This window comes from Halyomorpha halys, unplaced genomic scaffold (assembly GCF_000696795.3).
Source record: "Halyomorpha halys isolate HHAL.00 unplaced genomic scaffold, Hhal_1.1 Scaffold673.1, whole genome shotgun sequence".
In the NCBI taxonomy this organism is placed as follows: domain Eukaryota; kingdom Metazoa; phylum Arthropoda; class Insecta; order Hemiptera; family Pentatomidae; genus Halyomorpha; species Halyomorpha halys.
The window spans coordinates 595,391-621,459 of record NW_027114803.1 but is presented as its reverse complement, the minus strand read 5'-3'; the positions used below and the strand labels follow the sequence as shown (position 1 = coordinate 621,459).

General features: G+C 29.1%; 1 protein-coding gene across 2 annotated transcripts in view; it reads right to left on the bottom strand.

Annotated features, from left to right (window-relative positions):
- LOC106685241 (uncharacterized) overlaps positions 1-19,883 on the bottom strand; it is a 147,669-nt gene extending 127,786 nt beyond the window's left edge. The window contains exon 1 of one of the 2 annotated variants that reach the window (XM_014427803.3): positions 19,664-19,883. In XM_014427803.3, coding sequence (XP_014283289.1) covers positions 19,664-19,789 — 126 coding nt within the window. In that variant the 5' untranslated portion in view covers positions 19,790-19,883. The remainder of the gene's footprint in view (positions 1-19,663) is intronic. The other variant, XM_014427804.3, reaches the window with a different exon arrangement.
- Positions 19,884-26,069: the final 6,186 nt, after the last annotated feature.

The following is a 26,069-nucleotide window of genomic DNA, read 5'->3' as shown; positions in this document are numbered from 1 at the left end:
GAGCCTCGTTTAAAGATATTGGATGTATTATGATACATATGATACCCAATATGTTGGGGGTTACCGAAACTAAGATAAATACACATACATAGTAAGTGGGCTAATATACTAAAAAGTTTTGTCCGGTGTCAGACTCCAAAAATGTATGGTGGAATATCAGAACGAAAAAAACAAAACAAAAAAAAACATAATAATAAAATAAAAAGTACTCCCTATATGCCTAGGAATAGTTAAGTTTATCTAGAGGAGATACATTATTTGGATATTTTATTAAATTTCTGTATAATCACTCATATCAAAAGGCTAAGTAAAAAAAAAGGAAAAAAAAAAACAAACTAGAAAGCTAAAGTGTCAAAAGATATCTATCTATATCTTTAACACTTCCTGAGATACAGGTTCTTATTTGTTTTTTGTGTTTTTTTTTTATGATCCCCTTCCTGGTAATTTCCAACTTAAGATTCGAGGGAAGGGAGGTGGCGTAAAGAGACTATCTTACCACCCTATTCTCACCATGGTGAGGGGTCAATTTTTCATTTAATGTGACCGACCAGAAATAAAAGTTACCCTCCCTCAGGCCCGATTCGAACCGGCACCACTGCCGTTACTAGGTTGCAAAGACCTACGCCTCAACTCCCTCAGCCACAGACGAAGTTAAATTTATCAAATAGCGAATATTCAACATCTTGTTAATTTATTTTGAGAAATTCATGAAAACTTGTACTCTTAGGAAGATAATTATAAAGAACTACTGTGCGGTACATTAAGTAGCAACAACTTGAGAAACTAATAGACATCTACACGTTTTTTCAGTTCCAGAGATACAGTTGTTCAATAACTAAATTTTTTTTTTTTCAAATAACGAAAAATAAACATTTTGTAAAATTATTCTGGTAATTACCATGAAACTGCGACTATTATGTGTTTGAGATCAGCAAGTCTACTAGTTTCTGAGATATCGAATTTGTTTTAAAATGAGCGAAAACATTAGGTCTGTTTAAGTATAAAATGAACTTCTGGTGGCTAGTTCTATAAATTGTGCAAAAATCAATTATCACTTTTCTGAACCCAACAAACAATGAATCTGGTAAATTGAGCCTTTTATACTTTTACTATTGGCTAGTATCATACTATAATAACTAAATACCGTCATATTAAACAGATCATTTCCCTCTATTAAAAATGTTTATCAAATATTCATATTAATACATCTTGTATAAACATCAGCTTAATTTATTCAAAAGAAATGAAGGATATTAAAATTAGCATTTGGAAAATACAAGGATGATTTCAAAGTTATTTTTATTGCCGCATTCTGATTTCTCATTTTTAAATTTAATGATCTTACCTGTTATCCATGTTTATCTCAGATCAGAATCTCATCAATTCAAACTAATCCAGAAATACTCCGACCTTATACATTTATTAATTACAAATTATTTTCTTCAAAATTTCAGGAAGAAAATTATCATTATGAGCGCGTATATAAACAATTCAGACTTAATACAGGATCATTATTCTAGTCGATTAGGTGATTACAACAAAAGCAGTTATTAAAGGAGTTTTATCGTGAATTAAAACGTTATCGTATAATGTTTGGAAAAAGTGGACGCTAACAAGTTTAAGTGGTTATATTAGTACACCAATTTATTCCTGCAACACTAGTCACAGGATAATAAAGATTTTTGTGTATATGAACTCATCAGTATGCATACCGTATCTAAGATGCTTCGAAAATCTATTTAGCATTTTCGCAAGTGTTATAAATCTATTAATAAAGAGAATTACTAGAAAATACGAGACTACACTGTAAGCTATATAAAACTGAGAATATTATTAAATTCACAAACTTTTAGTAACCAGTTTACATGCATAAACTCTCACAATAATAAATGAATGTATTTCGAGATGGAGAAAATTCGAAAAATATGAGAATGTTTTAATGGTCTATAGATGAAAAAAAATTTATGAAAATATTAACTAATTGTGGTCTAAATAAAACGTTTTCCTCTTAATATCGTAACTCCTTATCATTTTTAATCATTGATCAACTAATGAAAAACGAAATCAACTGTAAAACAGACCTCAAACCACAGTTCCTATGGTACAGTTGTAAAAAAAATAGCTTAAGTGTAACAATAATTTTTTTCCCGGGTTTTTATTGTTCTGAGCCACTGCATTCCAACATCAGAGAGAATAATTGAGGAAGAGGAGAAAAACTTTATTAAAATACAAAGTTGTGCTGTCCAACTTCATTGGTTGCTAATCAATCACACAGCATACTTATTTAAGCCTAATCAGGCACTATTTTTAATATTACGATATATAAGCCTAGAGAAGTAGATAATAATAAAACAATAATTATAAACATTAGCAATATATAACATCAAAACATGACTTTTTTTTCCCCCTTTTTCTTTTTCTCTTTTTCATGATTTTTTTCCTCCTTTTCTATTGAGTCCTTAAGACAACCAGTTTATTTAGAAAATTAAAATTATTATTGTAAGAAAATATTTATTGCAAATGAACAAGATTATGGTGTTTTATGTAAAATAATAATAAAACTTGGCATACGTTGTTTACATTAAAAGACCCAACCAGTAAAGTATTGTTTTGGATGTAACTAGCCTTTAATAAAAATATTTAGACCTCAGGACAAGATATGACAAGCCTCATAATGCAAATTTATCAGTCAAGCAGTTTCGATATATTGTATAGCTCTAATTAAATAACTTATAAAATTACCTTAGTAGCAACTAACTGTCTAATTTATTTTTAGTAATTATTATTTATTGATAGTTATTGGCTTTTAACTTATACCTACCCATTTATTCCTTTGTTTTTCTGTTTGTTTTTTTTAATGTTTACAAAAATATTTTGTCATTTATTTATTTTTCAAATTCAAATAAAATATTTTTAAGAAATTCATGTTTAGTGATAAATTAGATAAAAGAAATATGGGATAAATCAGAGATTAAAACATACACGAGGAATAATAAAATATAAAAATTATGTAATTGCTAGTTGTAGATAATAGTTTAGTTATATAGTGTTCAATGATATTTAGGTAACAAAATAAAAAATGTATTAATATTGTATCCAACTGTAGATTAATAAGTATGATGTGACATCAAGCTTGTAAGAAACAAAGCATTTCTCTCGCTCATATTTCATTTAATAATAAGTTAAAAGGTTGGAATCATGGTGTTAGATAAACTAACCCTATAGCTTTTTATAGAATCAAAGGAGCATTTTTAAAAAAAATATGGCTTATTACAATCTTTCCCCAAGTCCCAAGTTTATTCTTTATGTATGCTTTGTTCCAACTGGTTATTTTAAAGTTATATATCAACATAAGGCTAAAATAAAAATATTTTCTATTGTCTCCTGCGCAGGGACTACTAATGGGAGGAGTGAAATGAAAAAACTATCTGAAAAACAAGAAAGAAAGGAAACCTTGACTCGAGATATACCGGTACAGGTTGCAAGTGGAGGGGGTAGCATTCCTTCCAGGAGATCTCACCTCAGCACACCTTGAGCTTTCAACGCTAAAGCAGGTCATGGTACAGTCTGTACATTTCATTTTAAGGGTTTCACGTGGGTTGAAAGAAAGTGCTGACACCGGAGGATATTGGAACAACGAAAATAGATAGGATTGTGGCCCAACGAGTTTTCGAAAATAGATATAATCCTTGCTAATTAGTCAAGTGCTACCCAAGACTTAAGAAGAATTAAGTTCTTAGTTGAGTTAAGGTTTGTGGCTTTGTATAGAACTAGGCAGAAATCCACCTGCTCTCTACAACCTTTCCATTCACCCTTTCTCTACCTGAGGTCAGATATGATATTAAGGGTATTCAAGATGTTGTGTTAAATGTAAAATGATTTACCATGTTAAATGTTATTAGTATAGCATTGTGAGCATCCCTATTTAAAGTCATAATAAATAGTAAATGCATAAGAGCTCCTAGTGGATTTTCTGAGCAACTGTTTTAGTAACCTTTCCTTCCAAAACTTCATGTTATTGTTTACTTAATAAGTTTTGATTATATTAATTTATAACAACATGCCTAAAATAAGTGAAAAGTAGAAGTGTAAAAGTTTGGCTACTGATTGTCTTTTTTAAAAAAATTCAAAACACAAGGCAAAAAAAAACACAAACTACGAGCAAGTAACCTAACACGGCAACAAACAAAACGGTGACAAGCTCAGCTATTCTATTTCGTGTCGTCGTCATTCTCCATTTAACAGACTCTCAGCCATGTTACATGTTATATCGTTTTAACATGGTAAAAGAAGGAAATATTTCTCCATTTAACATAAGTCTTTCCATTTAACATGGTAAACTAAAGATCATGAATACCTCTATTGAACACAAGACACTTTGAGGATAGGCTGAAAATATAACCGGTAAACGAATAATTAAAACTATGAATGAAACTTTTATCAAAAATTTATTTTATTTATTAAGTAATCTTCTTTTTCGAAGGCACTATATTTATAATATTTTTTTTACTTTTCTTCTGGTATAGTGAGTTAATTTATACCTTGATATTTCGAAAATGTATTATTAATTTTAGATTAATCATACAAGCAGTTGCCAAACTGGGGCTGCCTCAAGCGTAAATTACTTTATCAAAATATTATAAAAATAAAAAATTAAATTAAATTAAAATAGAAAAATATACGGTGTAATCTAAAATTTATTATGCACTAATTTTTTTTTCTTCACCTATATATTCAATCACTCTGAGAAAAATGTTTTGCAATACATTCTTCTTTGCAATGTTTCAGACCGTCCGCCCATCTTAAGGCAATTTTTTTTTAAAGTAGTTACATAGTGTTTTTATTATATACTAATTAATTATCTGCATGTATTTAATCTATTAAATTTAAATTATATTAATTTTACTGCAAAAAAAGGCAAAATTTGTTTTATTTTCACGTAAAAATTTGTATTATTGATAATTTTGCATACCTTTCACGATTATAATTATTTTTTATTAAAAGTTTCTAACGTTTTTAAAATATTTGTTTAATGGTCATTTTTGTTTTCCTTTGGTAGGACCAAAATAAGAATTGCGAATTACAAGCCAACTCATTTTAGAAAAATCAAAGTATTTTTTGGAATATAAATCAAATTAAGTAACCAATAACGTATATTGAAGAACTTTGTAATGAACCTAAAATTGAATAAAAGAATCATTAAAATGTATGTAAGCAAAATATAAAAATAATAACTTTCATCTGAATATATATTTGCAATCATATAAAAAAATTGATAAAACTTTTTCATTTTTGTTCTTTTAATCTATATATATCTCTGCTTAACATGAATAGTGGCATCTAACCATGATAAATCTGACCAAAAAAAAAAAATTATTTTGAATTTGACTTATCCTATCGATACAGTTTACTCTACACCTGTTACTTTTGACAACTCTACTTGCTTTGGGACAGTCTCTCAAGGGACCAAAGTAGAGAAAACAATCCCCGTTTACAACAATATCTTTAGAACACATCCATTTTAAAAATAAACACACATTTATTTTTTTTTTAAGATGTGCTACTATTCAAGCAAAGCAACAATATGATCAAAACACCATTGTCGGGATTACTATTTATTATTATGTTAAAAATCTAAATTACATAAACTTAGCAAAAATAACTTTTCTTGTTTTGATCGCCCAATATTTCAGACTTACTAGATTTTCTCTTTTCGATGGCTCTTAGTAGTGCTAGTTTGGAGTTGGATTTTCCTTGAAATAATTATTGCCAAAAATTCAGAGGGTACAAACAAATCTTAGAAAAAGGGCATTTGATTGAAATTAAGCCTGCATTTATAAATTATATCTACCTTGAAATATTTTTTTAAAAAATCAACTTTATTCCATATCCACCTTTATAACTTATTGATCTTTCACTGCTAGTTAATTTCCTTTTTATATCACTTATATGAAATGTTGATGTTGCATAGTCAATTTAGTTTAAGTAATTTTTAAAAATAAAAATAATTGAATAATAAAAAAACTCATTACACAAGCGATATTACTTTGCAAATATTTCTTAGTTCAGTAATATGATCATAACCAATTTTTAAAATTATAATGGAATAAGAAAAACTAAAAAGTATATTCAACTCCATAAAACTAAAGAGGACAAGATACGGGTTCGAGTGGTCTATTATTCTAAATAAATAACAAGCTGTGAAAATAGAATTATTTGGCAAAAATCAGTAAACATCGGGTGAAATAATCGTGTTACAGCCGCCAGTGCCATTCTCCCCAGCGGGTAAACAATTTGCGCTATTACAAAAGTAGTTAGTGATCAACTGATCATGAAGAAATCGTAAAGCGTCAGGTTCCACAGTTGGGATTTTTATTTAGAAAGCTCCCTATAACTAAATAGAAATCTGTATATAATAATAATAATAATGATTAAAGTGCGCGTAGTAAATTGGTTAATCCATTAGATTATTATTACAGCATCAATTTTTTTAAAAAGTTTAAAACCATAAAGAAAGGTGATTACGAGCGTTCTGGACATCAGAGAAAACGAAACATAGTGACTCAAACCAAGACATTGAAATTTTAAAATCAGAATTTAAATTCTTCTGACACAGTGGTAGCATAAAATTAAGAAAAATCACGATCTTCCGTAAATTTAACAAAAATTTATAAAGCGAACTCCAAAAACTGGAGATCGCAAACTTTTTTTATATACCTGAATTATATTTTGTGTTGAACATAACAAATAATACCCCAAAAAAATGCATAATGGCGGCGCTGCGTACATCATAGCCAACAAAATATCACACATTAATAACTTTTTTGAGCAGGAAATATTATAATTTAATAGGAAGTGAAATAGCTACGCAGTCAAACAAACCACAAAGGCCAGACAACGGTTCCTCGATTTTCCAAGGGCTGAATCAGCAGGAGGTATTCATAGTACAAGAGCCCAAGAGGAGAAAAAAGGCAGTTATCTCACCCCAATTTTTGATTACTTCAATGAAAACTATGTATAATTACTAGTCAAAATTGATGAGTCTGCCAAGTATAGGTAGGGGGAATAAAAAATGGTGGCTGTTTCAAAACCTTAAAACAACATAAAATTTTCATTCGGATCTCTATATCTTAAAAACTACCAACAACACTAGAAAATCTAAGAGAAAATTGCATAAAGATGAATAAATTCACTGAAATATTAGCCCTAAAAGAACTATTTATGTCCAATATTTCTCGAGATATAACTTTTTAAAAAGCAAAATTTCTTAAAAATCTACTGAAAGATTAGTACTTAGTTAATTTATTTTGAGAAATCTATATCTCAGGAACTATGTGACGTACAGATGTCTATTAGCACTCAAATTAAAGTTAGATTAATGGACTATAGAAGTATATGATCTTTACCTTCGTAGGAATAGTAGTTTTCATGATATTTGCTAAAATAAATTGATTTATTGTTGTTCGGACAATAAGTTTGATTTATGTAAAACCATTTCAGAAACAAGTGGACGTACAGATGTCTGCCAGCGCTCAAATTAAAGCTAGTTAAATTTGCTACAAAATAGTTAATTATGTTTACCTTTGTAGGAGTAGTAGTTTTTATGATATCTGATAAAATAATCTCACAAAATGTTAATTTCTAGTTGTTCGTATAAAATGTTGGATTTTTGAAAAAATATATCTCTAGATCCATAACACGCATACATGTCTGCCAACACAAAATAAAGAAAATTTAACTTACTATAAAGTAGTTTATGACACTTATCTTCGTAGGAGGAGTAGTTTTTATGATATTCAGACATGAATATAAATTTGGCAAATGAAAATTTGTCCGAACAACTATAAATCAATTTATTTTAGCAAATTTCATGTAAACTATCACTCCTACAAAGATAAACATCATAAACTACTTTATAGCTCATTGAACTAGGTTTAATTTGAGTGCTAATAGACATCTGTACGTCAAATGGTTTTTGAGATATAAATTTTTCAAAATAAATTCACTAACTACTGATCCTTCAGTACGTCCCATACAACATTTTTATGAAATTTTGCTTTTTAAAAAGCTATATCTCGAACTACTATTTAACGTAAATAACTCTATTAGGGCTCATATTTTAGAAAATTTACTCTTCTTTAAATGACATTCTCTTAGGTTTTCTTGTGTTGTTCCTACTTTTTAAGATATAGAGCTCCGAATGAAAAATTAGTTTTTTTTTTATCGCTTTGAAACAGTCGCCATTTTTTATTACCCCTACCTATACTTGGCAGAATCATTAATTTTAACAATTAATTATAAATATTTTTCATTAAAGTAATCAAAAATTGGAGTGAGATAACGGCCTTTTTTCTCCTCTTGGGCTCTTGTACTCTCGCGTTTGTGAAGTATTTAAGAGCTATGCTCCCCATTATCATTAACCTATAAACAAATAAAAAAAAAAAAATGTAATAAAAATAAATATAAAAATCTAATCATTTTAACAAAGCAATAGATTAGAATTTTTTCGAGACCATAAACTTGTCAATTATAAATAGGTTAGAAAATATAACATGTACATCAATAACAGCTTGGAATACGAGTGGGAAAAAATATTTCCATTAAATTCTAACTGTTTCATAGTCATCAGGATAAAAAATAAAATGGTATAATAAAAATTGTAAAGAAATTGTAGTGTGAATTTTATCAACAAATGCAATGCATATGTTAGTATCAAAGAGATACGATAAGAGTTATTATTGGATGTTTCTGCAAAAGATTATTTTTAGTAATAAATATACCGATGATATGAGAGAATGTTTCATTGAAGGCCTTCTACATGAAATTTCAACTTCCAATTATTTATTAAATATGAACAGTATCAGGATGAATCAGTTAGCAAAACGTACCTAACAAGAGATGTCGTTGCATTTTAAATGTCAAAATGTTGTATTTTAGACTCCCCAAACACCTGGTTTTATCCATTGTGTTTCTTACATTTATATCATCAGGAAAGACTGTAAGTTTATAGAACCCATTTTAAACCTAATATTATAACTTACCCTCTTGACTCAGAACCTTTGGCATTTACCCTATTTTCAAGGTGTAGGGGTATATCAATGATAAACTGAATTCCTTTAACTTGGATGAATTCTAAGTCAGAAGAGGTATTTGAAATATTAAACGAACAAAAATAACAAAATATGGAATCAATTTCATGATTTACTTCGCAATGATTGGTACAGTGTAAACACTTTAGCGATAAGGCAGAAATTTAACACGGGGTTGTAAGATGATGACTGTAATCGGAGGTTTTAGATAACATTGTTTACAACAGAACAACTCCTGGTCTAGTCTTTAGACCTTACAAAGATCGTCAGCTGTTTCTCAACTGCCAATAATCAAAACTCGACATTTTTGTTCTTTTTTTTGGGGGGGGGGGAGGAGGGGTCAATTGCAATGAACACCGAGGCCCTTCTCAAGCTTTGTCGATGTACTATTATTATATCATCAAAGATCAAAATATTTGATCGAATCGTTTTGATATTCTTTGGTATGATACGCTAATCCAGTGTTGGATCCAATAAGGATGAGTTGTTAGAATGCCCACCGAACTCTTACAAACAAATTCCCTTCTATTATTCTGCAATTACCATTAAGTTTAAATTCGACTGGCAAGGTCTTATGCAGACCAACTCCAATCATAAGAAGATTGGATGCATGAACGTTGCCGGTGTTGAATAACATCGGTAATCTTCTTCATCATAAGCAACCATACCGTGTACTTGGGCAATACTGATGCTCATACTCCCTCATTACTTCGGCTACGAGATGCAACTAGGGAATACGTTGATTTCATCATATCTCTGAAATGATATCAGCATCAAGAGTATTAAACAAAATTTTGTTATTGGATATCAGTATTGAAATAGAATACTGATGAACTATGATTTGGGGGCATTAATGCCCTGATGATTTCGAGGCCTAGAATTAAAAAATAAAATCGTACACCCCCAAAAGTATTGATTCATTATTAACTGGGTTTTCCTTCTTTTAAACAAGTCATGATAAAAAATAAAATTTAAAAACACGTATTAACCTTAAAACTTCATTTGATTACGAATAATAACGTTCATGCATTACGAATAATACGTTATAAATTCAATAAAAAATATAAAACAGATTTTAAAATCATTATTAATTTAATTAGGTTCACTTTGTGAAAACGATGAACAAATAAACAATAAAATATTTTTAATTTAATATTGCTATTTGATTTTATTATTCCATTATTTACATATCTTTTATAATTTGTAAGTTTTATATTATTTTTATTAAATTATATAATAATTTACTAATATATTATATTTTGTTGAATTTTAAGATCATTAGCAGTTCTTAAAACTTTTCTTTGAACCATTCACTTTGGAAATGAGAAAGATTGAATAAATATTTAATAATTAAAGTAAGATGGAAAAAATAATGTTGCGTGTATATAAAGTGCTAGTTCGTTACGTAAAAATATTTCATATGATATATATAATAACATGGCACGCGATAAACTAGGATATTTTGAAACATCCTCAATTATTATCACTCTATATTATTTACAACTAATTATTCCGTTAATTAAAATTAATAATTTAATTATAATTAAATAATATTAGAAATAGCCTTTTGATGATATAACTGATTTCTCTGAAAATCTACAAAAAACAAAATGGTTAGCTAAAACGATATACTATCTTATTTTATGCAACAAATCCAAAAGTAAAATTAACAAAGATTAATGTTTTTAATTAAATATTTAAATATTGATAAAAAGTTCGAAGTTAAAAAAATGAATTGGAATTTTCTACAACATCTAAGTTTAGCACTGTGATGAATATATGGTTTTAATAAGCACCATTCCGAACGAGTATTTAAAAATGTATGAATATAATCCTATTTTGCATAATGTCATAAACTTCGAGGTTATGAGAAAGAAACTTCGCTTTTTAATTTTTTATAAAATTCAAATAAATGAAAACATTGGGAACAAGTTGTTGGGGAGAGGAGATACATCGTTGTAAAAAAATGTCTATGTTTTGACTATTTATTCTCTTTTTTTAAGAGCTTTGAGGATTTCCAAATGAAGTTTGATAGTTCCTGGATAAGGTGAATGAAGTTACTTTTGGTAGTAAAGTCGCACTTTGAACTTCTTTTACCAAATGAATATGGATAAAAGTTCCTTTTTTCAGTTCATCTCCAGGGCATAACCCAGGAATTGGTAATGAAAAGAGGTATTTTCAATTATGGATTCTCATAAAAAATCTAAGTTTACATCTATGATCAGACGCGTTTTGATGGTGAAATCTTACAACAATTTGTTTACAAATTTAGTCAAATAATTTGTTTACGTTTCTTAGGAAAATTGAACAAAAGCGTTTGAGAATTCGATATACTCTTGGAATTCATCATCATTTGAGTATCCTTGCCAGGCGAGGAAAAGATGTCTCAATTATGGTGACTGATTTCTATGGGAAATTGAACTCTAAAATTATTCTTAACTTCACGTTTATACAATTTTCTGCACTTGTTGCTTGCAAACAACCCAAAACAAAAAAAAATTCTGTGAAGTTTAAACCTGCAGAACGCCTCTGAACGAAAAATCTCACCAAAACAAAATGAATTTAAAATTAAATTTTCCATGAGAATCCTGCACTTAAAAAACCTCCTTCCATTCGCAAATCAAGAGTTAAGTGTACAGGATAAACACTAGAAGATGTTATTACCAAAATAAACCTCATTCACCACAACTAAGACTAGCAAGTTTCATTTCGGAATTCTCAACTCTCGAAAAAAAAAAAAAAAAAGGTAGGGTTTCAATCGAGACTTGAATTTCTTTAACCTTAATAAAAAGCATGTTTCAAAGCAGCTTTCGATAATATACGCACCTATTTCCATCCCATACACAGTAGATCGGGCTGTGAAATACCTTATCTACTACTAAGGATCTAGAAAATGTACCCCGTGTACTGCACTATCTAGGCTCATTAATTGTCTCCGACTTATCTTGGACTCAAAGAAAATGGGTCGCTACTCCGCATAGCGCATTCAATGCAAATTAGACCGAATTGCAAAACAAAAAAAAAACTAAGCCTAATTAATGCTGCAAGGTTTGCCAATGGGGCGCGGTCTAGCATCCCACCCAGTTTCCTCACATGATGACCGAGGCCATTTGGGAAAGAGCGATAGCTGACATGGAAGAGACAACTGTGGGAACGTCCACGATATCCAGGGAAGACGTCCCCCGGTTACTTTCACCTACGAGACTAAATAAAGGACGAAAACCTATCTGCCACTTTCTCAAAAGCGATCCTAATTAATGAGTACGCTGGAAGCTCCGTGTCATTCTTAAGGCTTTCTTCTTGGAGATATCCTTTCAGCTTTGGCTGTTCTAAGCCAGCAGATGACCATTTAAGCAAAAATGTTGACCAACGCAAATCCAACTTTCAAGAAGACATAACCACATAAGTTTATTTGAGGTGTTGCATTCCAAAACCTGCCAGACCATTTTCAATTTTTTTTTTTAATGTTGGAGCTTTTATGAATTATACGAATAAATTTTGCTTCCTCAATTTTACTCATATCAGATTCATTATTGTTTATTTAGTTTTTCTGGTTACTTTTGTTCTATATAAACTATTAGTATTCTATATTGGCACAAATATGTGAAAGAGCTGTGAGCAGAAAACTGGAAAGCAGTAGCCCAAGATAGGCAGGCATGGAGAAGATTGTTGATGGCAGCCAAAGATCTACGAGATCAGTAGTCTTTTTTATCCGAAATAAAAAAAAAATATATATATCGGTAAAAAGATTATTAATTGTATTATAATATGTCATTTCAATAATTGTCATGGCGTAAAGTGATCTGCGCTGAAATAAATCTAACCATTTCAAGATAATTGCGAATAATAGAGAAACAAGAAGGTATCGCAAAAATTTAATTTTAGATAGTTCGCTCACAGTAAAAGTAAAGTGAAATGTCAATAGGCTTATTAACGGTCACAATTAAACGACAAGAGAGAATTTTCACTCCTCGAGAATAAACATTCAACAAGTATTAATTGACGATTATGGGCGTGAAACCTTCATCAGTTGGAAGAAGTGTGCAGAAAGGTAAAGCGTATGGTGAGCCCATGATGTCGCTATGTCCCTGCATGCCTTGGGTATAAATAAGGACTGTAATCCTCCATGGAATAATGCAACACTACACGGCTGAGCGGACTATCAAGCAGAGGTAGGAAAGATAGATCACAGTATATCTACTATATATTTAATAAACATTTATATACTTTGATGACCAGAAATATTAGGTTCATTTTAATAATGTTCAACATTAAGAACTACGTCAATATTTAGTAATGACGGAGTATATTTTTTATGACTTCCTTCCTTCCGTCATTTCTGACATACTGGGAGTTGCATAAAAATTGCAATATTTATACCACGTCGATCATACATTCAGTAACCAGGACCAAGTACTCTTAACTATTTCGTATTTATGCGAGTTTAGACCCCGAAATCAAGAGAGATGAATCCATTCGAGTGTCAACATGTTATATTATATCGTAACTTAGCCTATTTCTACAGTTGTATTCTTGGGTAGTGTGACATCCGTTTGGAATTTTTAATACCAACTTAGTAAATATCTAAACAAAAATGAAAATATCCTTATATGGTTGTTTAAATGTCATCTTTTTGTTTATTTTCGTATAGAAATTTAGTATTTTTTTTTCTTACCTGTAACCATAACATATATACAATTAACACCAACCACTAAATATTTGTATATTATTTCACAGTTCAAAGCCAATTAATTACCCTTCGACACTTAACATTGTTCTTACCGCATTTTGTACTGACTCATGCACATTATTTCCTATTAGTTTCTATTACTGTTTTAATTTATTGTTAATAAAAACTTCTTAATTATTTTAAGAAATCTAGTTTACTAATTACGTTCATTTGTATAATGTATGCATACCCCTCCAATGACTTTTTCATAGTTTACCACTTGTCTTATGATTTTTTTTTTGGATATGTATTGCTTCTAAAAACAATAATACACAAATCGAAGAGCAAAAAATAAAAATATGATAAAGCTATACATGTAACAAAAAAAAAATAGAAGAAGAAGAGTAGTAATTGAAGAATTCAAGTAAGAAGGCTATTTAATCGTCCAAAGTAAAAAAAAATATATTAATAAAAACAGCATCAAATATTAAAGACTATATAAAATATTTAAAAATTGTTTAGCGTTTTACTACATGTACTTTTCAGGAATTGAATTAATATAAATTATTTACGTCATCATCTGAATATGCCCAGACTTCACTTCCTAGAATCTCAAAATTAAAAAGTTATAACTCAAAGATGAAAAGATTTATACCTACTTAGTGGGATAATACTTTCATTAGTACGTCGCACAGGAGTACCTTAATTATGGTTTAAATAAATAAATAAATTATTTAAAAAAATAAAGGGGTAAAGGAAAAACGTCTGGACGTACAGTTATTATTTTATTTCTTTATACTGACTACTATAAATAATAAGGCGTATTTTTAAGTGGAATTCCTCAGATAATAACTGAATAAATAATCAGTGAATTGAAACAATCAGTTATAGAGCTATATCTTTGGGGGTCTGAAATGGTGAGGGAGTGAAAAAACTATATTTTTTATTTATTTTTTCAATTACAACTTACAAATCTTTTTTGGAGGTAAAATATAGTCTCTATAGTAGCACAAAAGGAGTGGAAAAGTTCTTATTAGTTTCCAAAAATGGACCAGAAGTATAATATACAAATTTTCAGATAATGACCTATTCAAAACTTTCCTGCAGTTTTAACTTATTACTGACTAATGCAATCATGACAAAACAAGAAGTTACGTCACGATGAAGCTTTGACTCAATATTTTTTATAGAAACTCCTTTTGAGCTAGAAGATGACAGTTGTGGTCCAATTAAAATAAAGCACCTGTAAAAATTAGGGCGGTAGCATAACTCAACTCTCATTCAAAGCAAAAGTGAAGCCAAGACGGCTATGCCCAAGGAGCATAGGCTTTTCATTGATGTAGATGTAATCTAAATGGCAGCGAGTGATCGGCCCATACTCTTATTCTTCTATGCCACGCCCTTAGTCCATCATATGGCCCACCAAATAAGTATCTTCAGTTTTCCTACCAGCTTATTACTCCATTATACTCCTTACTGCAAGGTAAAAAATAGTGTAGGTTATAAACACCGACTATAGAATGGACCCGAGATGCCTTCTCCGCCTTGGCCGGAGAATTGGGGTACGCTCTCACCACCAACCCCTAAGGTATCTTCCCTTCTCTACCTTCTCGTATGATTTCCTCAAGTTGCAAAGTATCTTAACGTTTTTTTCCTAGTAAAAATAAATTAATTATATGTCAATTTCTGATGGACCAGATAGTAATGGTTCGAATCCACATACACAAAAGTATACAGATTTTAAATGAAAGAGAACTTTTAAATTTAGTTTGTGTTTGTAAAATAAATTTATAGCTCGATGAAGATTTGGATTTTTCGATTCAATTACGGTGCTCGAATTTAATAAATGAAACTTCAACGTCATGATTATTATTGCTTAAAAGGCATAATTGTTCGTGTTTCTTTTTAATTACCTTCTATGTCTAAAAATTATTATTGAAAATTTTAATGAATAATTTAGAGATAGTCATTTAATGAATAATTTAAACGTTGATAACTTATCGGTGAAAAAGGACCTTCGTATCATACGTCTTCGTCATCTTTCTGATTGTTCCGATTGTAGCAACAATGCTACGCACTTCCTCATTTTTTAATCACAATCAAACTTTGTTGAGATAATATTTGAGCACAGACTAATGAACATAACTAAAAATCAGGTTGCAACACGTTGACGCCAAGGAAAACCTTTTTCGCAAAAGAATTGGCAAATATACAGAGGGCCAAAGGGGGTACCTTGGCATATCTGCCTCTCACCATGCTCGCTCTAGTTCATTCTCTATTAGGTGATTATAACCCTCAGCAACAAACATATGGTGGAAGGGATAGTACGTACCAAATTTGCTAACTTCTGATATGTTTTACTTCATTAATGATTTTTTTTTTCACAAACTCATTTTTACTGAGCTTCTTGCAAAATTCATTTATTTATTAGTTCCGCTAATACGGAAATCTTGAATTTTAGAAATAAATTAAGGAAATAGGAACCAAGACGTAGTTTTAAAAAAAATAGAAAGAACGGGAAACTGAAAGTAGTTCTAAAATCAAAATAAAACTTCTTTTTATTTGACCAAATTAAATGAACACTCGGGTATATTAACAATTACAGTCCAAAAATGAAGGACAAAATTCATTCAATCAACCACGAAACCAAAGTCAAAACAAAATAGACTTCTTGTGTTTTGTTTAATTTTTATTAACAATCCATAAACAATAAATTCAAAATGTTTTAAAGTGGTAGTATTGCAAAAAACCTATAATATTGCTTTAAAATAAAGTATAATCAAGTGAATCTAAAGTAAGTAATACGGACAAAAAGTCCCCAAACTAATAACAAAAGAACCTAATAAAATGTTTTGAATAGAAGCAGATATTTAGGTCAGTTAACAAAAGTTGATAGAAAACTAAATTAAAATTTTTAAACCAGGAAAAAGATTATGAAGCTTTTTTGCTGAAGGTACGGGCGCCATTATTCCAAAAGAGGTCTTCCTCTCTGTAAGAGGTAGGAGACCTTTCTCTTTTTTTCCTTCCTCGTTTTTAAGGACAGATAATAATGCCTTGTGTTTTTTAAATACCCTGTTGACCAGTATAAAGTGTTTTACAAAGAAAACTGAACACAAAAGATAAGTTCATTTTGTTAGAAGCAGTTGTTGAAATAATTCAAATCAATTCAATTTTAAATCAGAATAAATTAATGTAGAACACATCTCTTTTTTTTCGAATTCAGAGTTTAATTAAGTGAATTTTTAATAACTTTCTTTATAAATACCTTTGCTGATAAATATGAATAAATTATAAATTCATAATCGAATAAAGCGTAAGCTATATTAAATTCTTTAAAAAACATCGTCAACATAAATAATTTTAAGATATTAAATACAAGACAAAAAAGACTGGTTATTGAATACAATAATAACCACTATCGTCACATAATACTTTTTTAAAGTATCTTACGCATAACAATTTTAAAAATTAGAAAAGCAACACAAGGCTACGAATCAGAAAACAAAGGGATTATATTACATAAACCATCCAAATATAAAAAACGACATATAATCGCTCTAAATCCTATAACAAGTTCCCATACTTGACTGATTATTTTATTTAACATTAAAAATAATAAATTATTCTAAAGGGAATTTTATCCTCGATAGTAAAACGCATTGTTCAAAATACATGAGGGGAATATTTAATAAGTTTAAAGCGTATGAAATTTTACAAACTTCTGATGAATATTTAATAAAATTAAAATGTTTATAATTTAGTAATGTATGTAAAGTGATGTAAAATGAAATAAATGGAGATAAGCATAAATTAAAAAATACATAGTTTCTAATCATTGTAGTTGGATAAAGTTCATTTAAGTAAATATAATGATCTATACTTCAGTACAGACTGTGGCTGTAATGAATCAATTTTCTCTGACTTCCTTTAGACAAACTGAGCAGCTCTTAAAATATATTTACAGTAGTCGGCTGACTAAATATGTAAACAGAACACCAACAACATTAGAGTAACAGGCCTGGTTTGTTTAAGGTGCGTCGAAAATTATTTTATAGATATTTCTTATGATTAAGTACAGCAAAATATTTTTACATTGTAAGAATCGGGAAACATAAAAAGAAAAACCTTTTAAGTAGAATCTTTCATCTGGGATATGTTATCTGCTACTAACCGCGAGGAAGATCTGTCAAATATATATTTCATCTGTGGTATATTTTATCGAAAGTTCCCGACCGCAGGTGAAGATTAGGCAAATATCAGCAGACCATATTTTTTTTTAATAAGATCTGCATTTTTTTTTATACTTTATACAACTATATTTAAAAATATTTTAATAATTTAAATCTAGTGTTTAAAGTGGTCATCATCAAGTGGAGATCTATTGAAGACCTAAGGGATATATTGTCAAAAGGAATATGGAGACACGATCATTTTCACCAACTTGGAGTTGTTCTGATAAAAAAATAAAACATACATTATCATTAAAAAAAGTGAAAAATTATTAATAATTATTAATTATTTTTAACCTTATTAGGCTATGATATGTCGAATGTAAGATATCTTACTCTCAATGCAATAATAGCATATCTCAAAAAATGTCTTTTTCAAATATGACGTTATTTAATGATTGTTTTCATTAAATACTAACGCAATTGAAGAAACATCATGATGAATCAACATTTAGTTACTTATATTAGTTTAACTAAATAACAAGGAAAATTGAGTTTTAATATAAAAATAAAATCTATAAAATACATTTTATCGAAAGCTAAATTTTTGAGTTATGGGTCATTGGGGCTGCGAATGATAAATTCAAGTAGAGGAAATAATTCAATTTAAATTCAAAGCATCCTAGAAAGAACAGCAATATTTTTTTTTGAATTTGCTATTTTTATTATATTGCTATAAAATTATTTTTGAAAAAATTGTCAGTAAATAGGTACTGTTTTTTTAAATATGGTTTTAATTTTATTGATATGACCACTGAAATTTATTATAAAAGATAAAGGAGACGTTACTTATTAGTTGAATAAAGAGCAAAGACAGATAGTCAAAGATGGACTATTTTTCTCCTCACACTGTTCCATCCGAACTTCCCCTATGGATGAATACACATTACAGGTGTATTGGGGGCGAAAGGCGTCCTCCACTAACGGAACCACAACATTCGAACTTAATGTCCTAGATAAATTCTCATTTCGGATTAAAACATAAATAGAAGACCAGAAATATATATATGTATATACTTGGTAGTACAAGGTATATGGTATATGTAAAAAACATAAATTTAACGCAACCCAACTTTGATAAACTACTAGTTTTCATCAACTATTTTTCACATAATTAAGAGATAAATATTAGAAGTTTCATCTTTTTTTTACCCTTAAGAGTGACTCATGCCACTAATATTTACTTTCAAGGTCTTGCACCTCGTTAGAGACATATAATTTTAATCTATCTATAATCTTAACAACATTAATCTAATTAACGAACAATTAAACACTGATATTTTTGTATACAATTGTACAGATATTACGTTTCTCTATCAATGTATATATATTTTTTTTTTTTTACCTTATCCTTATCCTTAACTTTATCCTGCATTTTGATCAACTTTCAAAATTAACATATTGAATATCCTGAAGTCCAGCGTCGAACGTGAAACATAATTATAAATAATTAGTTATAAAATTATTATTAAAGAAAATATATTTCAATCACAATTTTAAAAAAGGTCGATTCACAAAAGTCACTTTCCAATTCATTCTGGCCTACTTTACAACGTCCCTCTAAGTCTTAACTGCCTAAATAATAGCTTAAGGCATTTAACTAAGTCTAAACTAGAAGTTTTTCTTCCGGATGCAGGTATCCCGGAGAAAAAGTATTTAATCATTCTACTACTTGCCTTTATCTGAGATCTCTTGACTTCGGTATAGACCCAGTTATCCGTGGAGAAGGCTATGGCGAGAAGCGCAGTCGATATTATAGCGGTTATAGTCGCCAAAGAGAGCGTTACGGCCGAACAAGGCATGACTTATGATATCTTAATGACAGGTTCCTAGCACAAACAACCACAAAGTACAACTCGCGAAGACCACTGGCGACTGTGTGGCCTAGAGGTTCAAGAATCCGGAGGGACTGGTGGGGGTAAGACTCCAGCGACACCTGACGGCTCAAGAGGGTAAAGTCATCAACTTCTTCACATATTTTGGGCCATTACCTTATTTAAATTGGCTACAAATGCCAATTATACTCCGAGTACTTTTCAAATACGTTATGTGACGTTAAGTGTGGGAGTTTGCCCTCATACCTTCAAGTTGATTTCTAAATATCTTGAACCATAAATATACTTTTTATTGCAATATTGAATATAGTGGACCTCTATTAGTCGGCCAAGAAATAACAGCCCCCATGAGAAATAAAAATATGATGGAAAAGAAAAAGAAACTGGTAGTAGTTCTAAGTATGAAAAATTTGCAATAATAAATTTTGAAAATGTTGACCATCAGAAGAAAATAAAAGAATTAAAAAAAAAAAAACTTCGCTGTCATTGTGAATTTATATAATATGCATAATTCATGTTTATTTAAAAATGTTTTCAAATCCATCTATAGATACATCTCACATAGGTCATAAAACATTATTATTCTCCATTCTGTTAATATTTCCCTTTGAAATATCTGCATTTTAGATTAACTTGCTAAAACACAAAGCAGCCAGGGTCCTGTACCTAAGAGGTGCTGATCAAAATAATGTGCGCTTGTCAACAATCAATATTAATACTCTGAAATGATTTAGGATTTTATTTCAAAATAAGGAATTACTCATTTCAAAAAATTTCTTTAAAAACAAACAATATGACATTATTACTAATATTTGTATTAATTTAATAATTCTTCTCTCTTAGTGTACGAGCATAATTCTTTTCTTAAATGATTAATTCATTAATGTTTATGGTGGGTAAATGCTAAGCCACATATTGATCTAAATCGAGTTCAAAGCAACACATTTTAAGTTTTAAATCTATTAAAAATTACTATTTTGTATTTTATTCGTTTGAATGATATTTAATTTTACAAGTATAATTTACACATCAATTTCTGATAAAATAAATTATTTGTTTATACTAAGTTAATTCTATTTCACATTGTACGCCTTTATAATGTTTGAATATTGCTCTTCCTGGAGTCCTAAAATATCTATTAAAATATTGAATTTGTTTAAAATATTTTTCTTTTATTTATCTTAATATATGCATACACATTATAAATTTACTTAGCAGTTAATGATTGAGTAAATTATGTTAATGCTCTATTTAATTTAATTTAATTTATATTTCTTTTACCTTTATATGATTAGTAAACTAGAATAATTAAGGATGCTCATTCCCACAAAATTATTAATTTACTTTCTATAAATTGAGGAATCTACAGCAGTAAGATAGTACCTCCATCCTGCATAATTTGGTAAATTAAAAAAAAAAAGTTTCAAGATAATTTTGTTTTTCTTTTTTTAAAATAAATATATTGGCAATAGGAAATCACTCTGTGTCACTTATTAAGGAATCTGCTTGCTTCTTCTTAGTGTGGACAAAGCTTAAAAGATTGTAAATATACCACATGCAAAATATCACATGTAATTTTATCACTATTAGACAATGAAATCGGAAATTGGAAAGGGGAAAATTTAGTCCTTATGCTGCTTGGTATAATCATATTGCTGTATAAATTTAGGTTACTGAAGAAGTTTAAGATGGTTCAATATTGAAGACAGCAAGGGGCTATATCCTTATTTCACCATTAAATAAAACGGAGGTGCTTCTACCTAGTAGAAAATATTGAAACTAAAGTTAACTGCTCACTTTTTATGCGAGAAAGAGTTATTTGTTTTACTGGAATATGATCTAGATAAAAGGCAGTCTAAAATAGGGTTACTTCTATATAGTTGCAGACCCCCTCAATTATCATAATTTATATAAACATAATATTTTATTAAGTTCATGTAAGCTCTTTTTTAATACCAGATTGACCTGGTGGGGCTAACATGGATATTATAATAGATTATTTTTTTTTTTTGTTTAACAATTAATTATGTGGTAGGAGGGTATAGCCTTATGTAGGCTATTTAACAGTATTATTATCCATCCCAATGAAAATTTTTATTGAAATTATAAAAAAAGAAATAACAATTTTTGAAACAGCTTCATTTTTTAAGTAGATTGACTGAATAAGAAATATCAATGAACCTATAATTACATATATGTTCATTATAATCTAAAATAATCCCACAGAAAAATAGTATTATTGTATTTTTTAATATAAGTAATGGTATAGAATCACCTTCAATAATAAAAATTTAAGATATGAAAGTTTTACAGTATGACAGTGGTACCATAAGGATAACCTTATGGTTAATATAGATAAAAATATATAAATAAACATAATAAAATAAAAAATTTATATATAAATATATATGTATTTTTTTTTTATAAAAGATACAAAAGCATTTATTCATTCAAGTCACTCTAGTAAACTATTTCAATATATTCCATGGTTAATATACTTATAATATATTTGACAAACTAAGATAACTTTGATATAAATTATTTTCCTTACAAATACATATAAAATAAAATAGAAAAAAAAGATATTCTTGGAAGAATATTAATCCTTTAAAAATAAAAAAATAAATGTATATCAAATGAAAGATGAATCTGGCCAAGTGACATATCATACATACAAATAAAACACTAACTCTGTACATAGTGAAAAATGCTTGGTGACACAAAATTGAGGAATAGTGAATCAATATATCCACTTCTAAAAGATATTATGAGAAGAAAAAGAAAGGAGAGCAAGCTAATTAATCACCAAGAAAAGAAAAATTAAAATAAATCTGTTATATGAAATTAAGTGAATACATAAAATGTAATCATAAAAAAGCAAAATTAAGGACAATATATTAACAAGTGCAAGACCAAAATTATGACAATAGACAAAAAACAGCAGACCCAGAGGCAGTCACTATCAAATATGGCTTTGAAATAGTCAGAAGCCAGCCTCCAGTATCTTGGCTCTCTTATTGAGTATTCCATGAACAAGGGGATTCAATTTATTTTATTTTAATAATTTTTAAATTATTACAATATATATATAGTAGAAAAGTTCAAAATCTAACTTTCAATTCTTGGAATTAATTTCCATATTTTTGTCAAACTTTTTCACAGGCACTTTCTAGAAAATTTCAGTATATCAAGGGACACTAAATCATATTTCTTATTAGTACCCTAAAAGTTGTCTAAATCCGTTACTGATTCTGTAAAAATTTATTTTTTAGTGGTTAATTATGGCATTAAAAAATCTTTTTTTTGTTTCAATTTCCAGCCTTTTATTTTATCAAGATAAATTTTGAGAGTTTTGTTATTTTATACAATTTTATCTCTTTAATAATATTTCTTAGAGGAATAAGCACTCTTGATAACAATTTCCCATCATTTAAATGCATCTGTTGAAACTGTCTGTAGGTAAAGAAAAAAAAAGATTTAAATTTACCTCTAAAGGTTGTGATATTAAAAATTTGGTTCAAAGTTAGAATCCCTTACCATTTAAATATTTTTATTGTAAATCCATAATCCTAATTAACCCCCAAACAACCAATGACATTGGTTATGCATTTTGCCAACCGCTTAATTATAAATAATGTTTCTAAACATTATTGGCAATCATTAAATAAATATCATTATGTGTGTTACTTTAATATGTCAAAATTATTTTTAAAAGTTGTATTCAGTTCCCAACAGAAGTTATAGGAACTCAAAATTGTATATCAATAAATAAAAAGGATCATAATTTTTCATTACATTTTAAAAACTAAGTAACATATACTGAAAGCATATTTTCATTTTAATTTTGTGCATTAAATTGTAATACCAGTGTGCTGTAGATATGTCCAATGTATTTTGCAAATTTATTTATTTAAATTAAAATTAATCATTACGGACAATTTTCAGCAACTAATTAAATAACCAACCTTGCTTTTGTTTAATGACTTCTTATAGTTGAAAAAAATAGAAAACATTCCACAAATGTACAAATGATGACTAAAAACAATATATTTTAGTATGAATAATTTCATCAGGACTAAAAAGTTTTCAAGTAATGTTCTAACTTCATGGAGGAATTCATGGTTTCAACTATAAGGGAAGTATAGTCAACAAACATCTAATTAGTTGATGGGGTGCAATTGTAGGAAATGTGGGATCTTCATGATTCCCTCTAATGGTGTTATGTTCTCTCCATAAACAAATTTACTTATACCAAGCTAGATAGAAAATTATAACAACTTAATAATTTCCTCAAGCAAAAACTTTCCTTAATCCTTTCCAATCTAGTTTTTGCTCCCAAAATTCTAGACAGTCAAATTAACCATAAGATCCTCCACACTAAACTTCAAAACTTTTCTGTATCAAATAGTGTCCTAAAGTGGTTCCTCTCCTTCTTGTCTCATCATTCTCAAACAGTCCTAATTGTGAAAAAATATTTTTCCTTTCCCATTTTTCTGACACAAAATGTTCTTCAAGGGTCTTCACTTTCACCAACCCTTTTCTCCATATAAAATAACGATCTCCCTAATTCCATTGAACATTGACAATACAACCTATATGCTTATGATGTACAAATTTACCTATCCTTCCATCCCCTTGAGATGCTTGAGGCCAAGATATAGATAGCATTAATGCATGGGCGTTAAACAATGATTTGAGATTAAATGTTGAAAAAACAAAGGCTGTTCTTATTGCTTCCAAGTTCCTCCTTTATTCCCACCCTTTCTATCCCTTACTTTTCTTGAACATCCAACCAATTCACTTCTTCTCCACAATAAAAAACCTAGGAGTCACCTTTCCTGGAATAATCATATTTTCGAGATCACATGAAAATCCATAATTATACTTAAAAAATTTCTAAGATTCCGTTATTCCATCCCTCAAAATACTCGTCAGCTCCTGGTATCCTCTCTAAATTTCCTCCACTCCGACTATGGTTCGTAGGTCTATGGAAGGTTATCTGGTTGTCTAGAACTGAGACTGAAGAGACTCATGAATTGCTTTATAAGATTTATCCTCAGGTTTCCCAAGCCCTTTCATGTCTTCTGTTGGTATACCAAATTGAAGTGTCTCTATTCAACTCCCCCTCCCCCTCCAAAAGCAATACCACCCTAGTGTTTTTCAGTTCCAAGTCTATAAAATCAAAAAACCTATCTATATCCTTGATCTCTTTACTCTATATTCATCCATTCATTTGTTAAACATCAGATCCCAACCAATTGATTTATATATACCCTCCCATAGAACAGCCTCCTTCAGCAAATCCTTCATCATACATGCAACCTCTTTCTGAAATTCTCTTCTTATCTCCTTTTGCCAATCCTCATCCATTCTTTCCTTTAAACAACTCCTATTCCTTCACTTACTACATAATCAAACTTCCATATCAATACAAATAATGTATATAGCCATATATTGATTACTATTATAAATTATAATTTAAACTAATGTGTTAATCTAATTTTAACATGTATACTCGCTACCTTACCTGGAATCACCATATCAACATTAAATTAACCCAAACCTAGGTTAGCAATGCTATATTTTAAATAGAAAATCTAAATCAAAACCAGAAATAACTATTCTTATTTATAAAACAATGCTCAGGCCACTACTGATATATGGCTGTGAAGTAGGAGGAGTGGCATTCCTTACAAAAAGTAAAAAATTACAATAATTTAAAAATAAACTCCTGAAAATAACAGTGGATGCCCCTCGGTTTGTAAGAATTAGCCTATTGCAACGGAAACTACAAATGGAATCAATAGAAGACCTCATAAAAAAAAAAAAAAAAATCATAAAATTCCACTCCCAGTTACCAACAGTTAAAGCAGCAGTAACTTACAACTTGGGAAATCTAATCTCATCTCGAAGAATGAAGCCCAGGCTGCTGCAGGACATCCTGTTATGAATTCTATATTTATCTATTCTATTATTAACATTACTGCAATTTAATTTATATTATCTTTTCGATTTTTCTCACATTAATTTTTTTTCCCATTAGAAGTCAATTATTTATTGTATTAAGTCTATAAATGTCATTTTATTTTAACTTTTCTTTTTCTCTCTTCTTTATAATTATTCATGTCTATTTACTTTATTTTATTTTTATTTATATATATTTTGTTTATAATTTATCATCATTATTGTCATTGTTATCATTATTATATGCAATAGTAACTTGTACTTTAGTACTTTTTAATTCCTG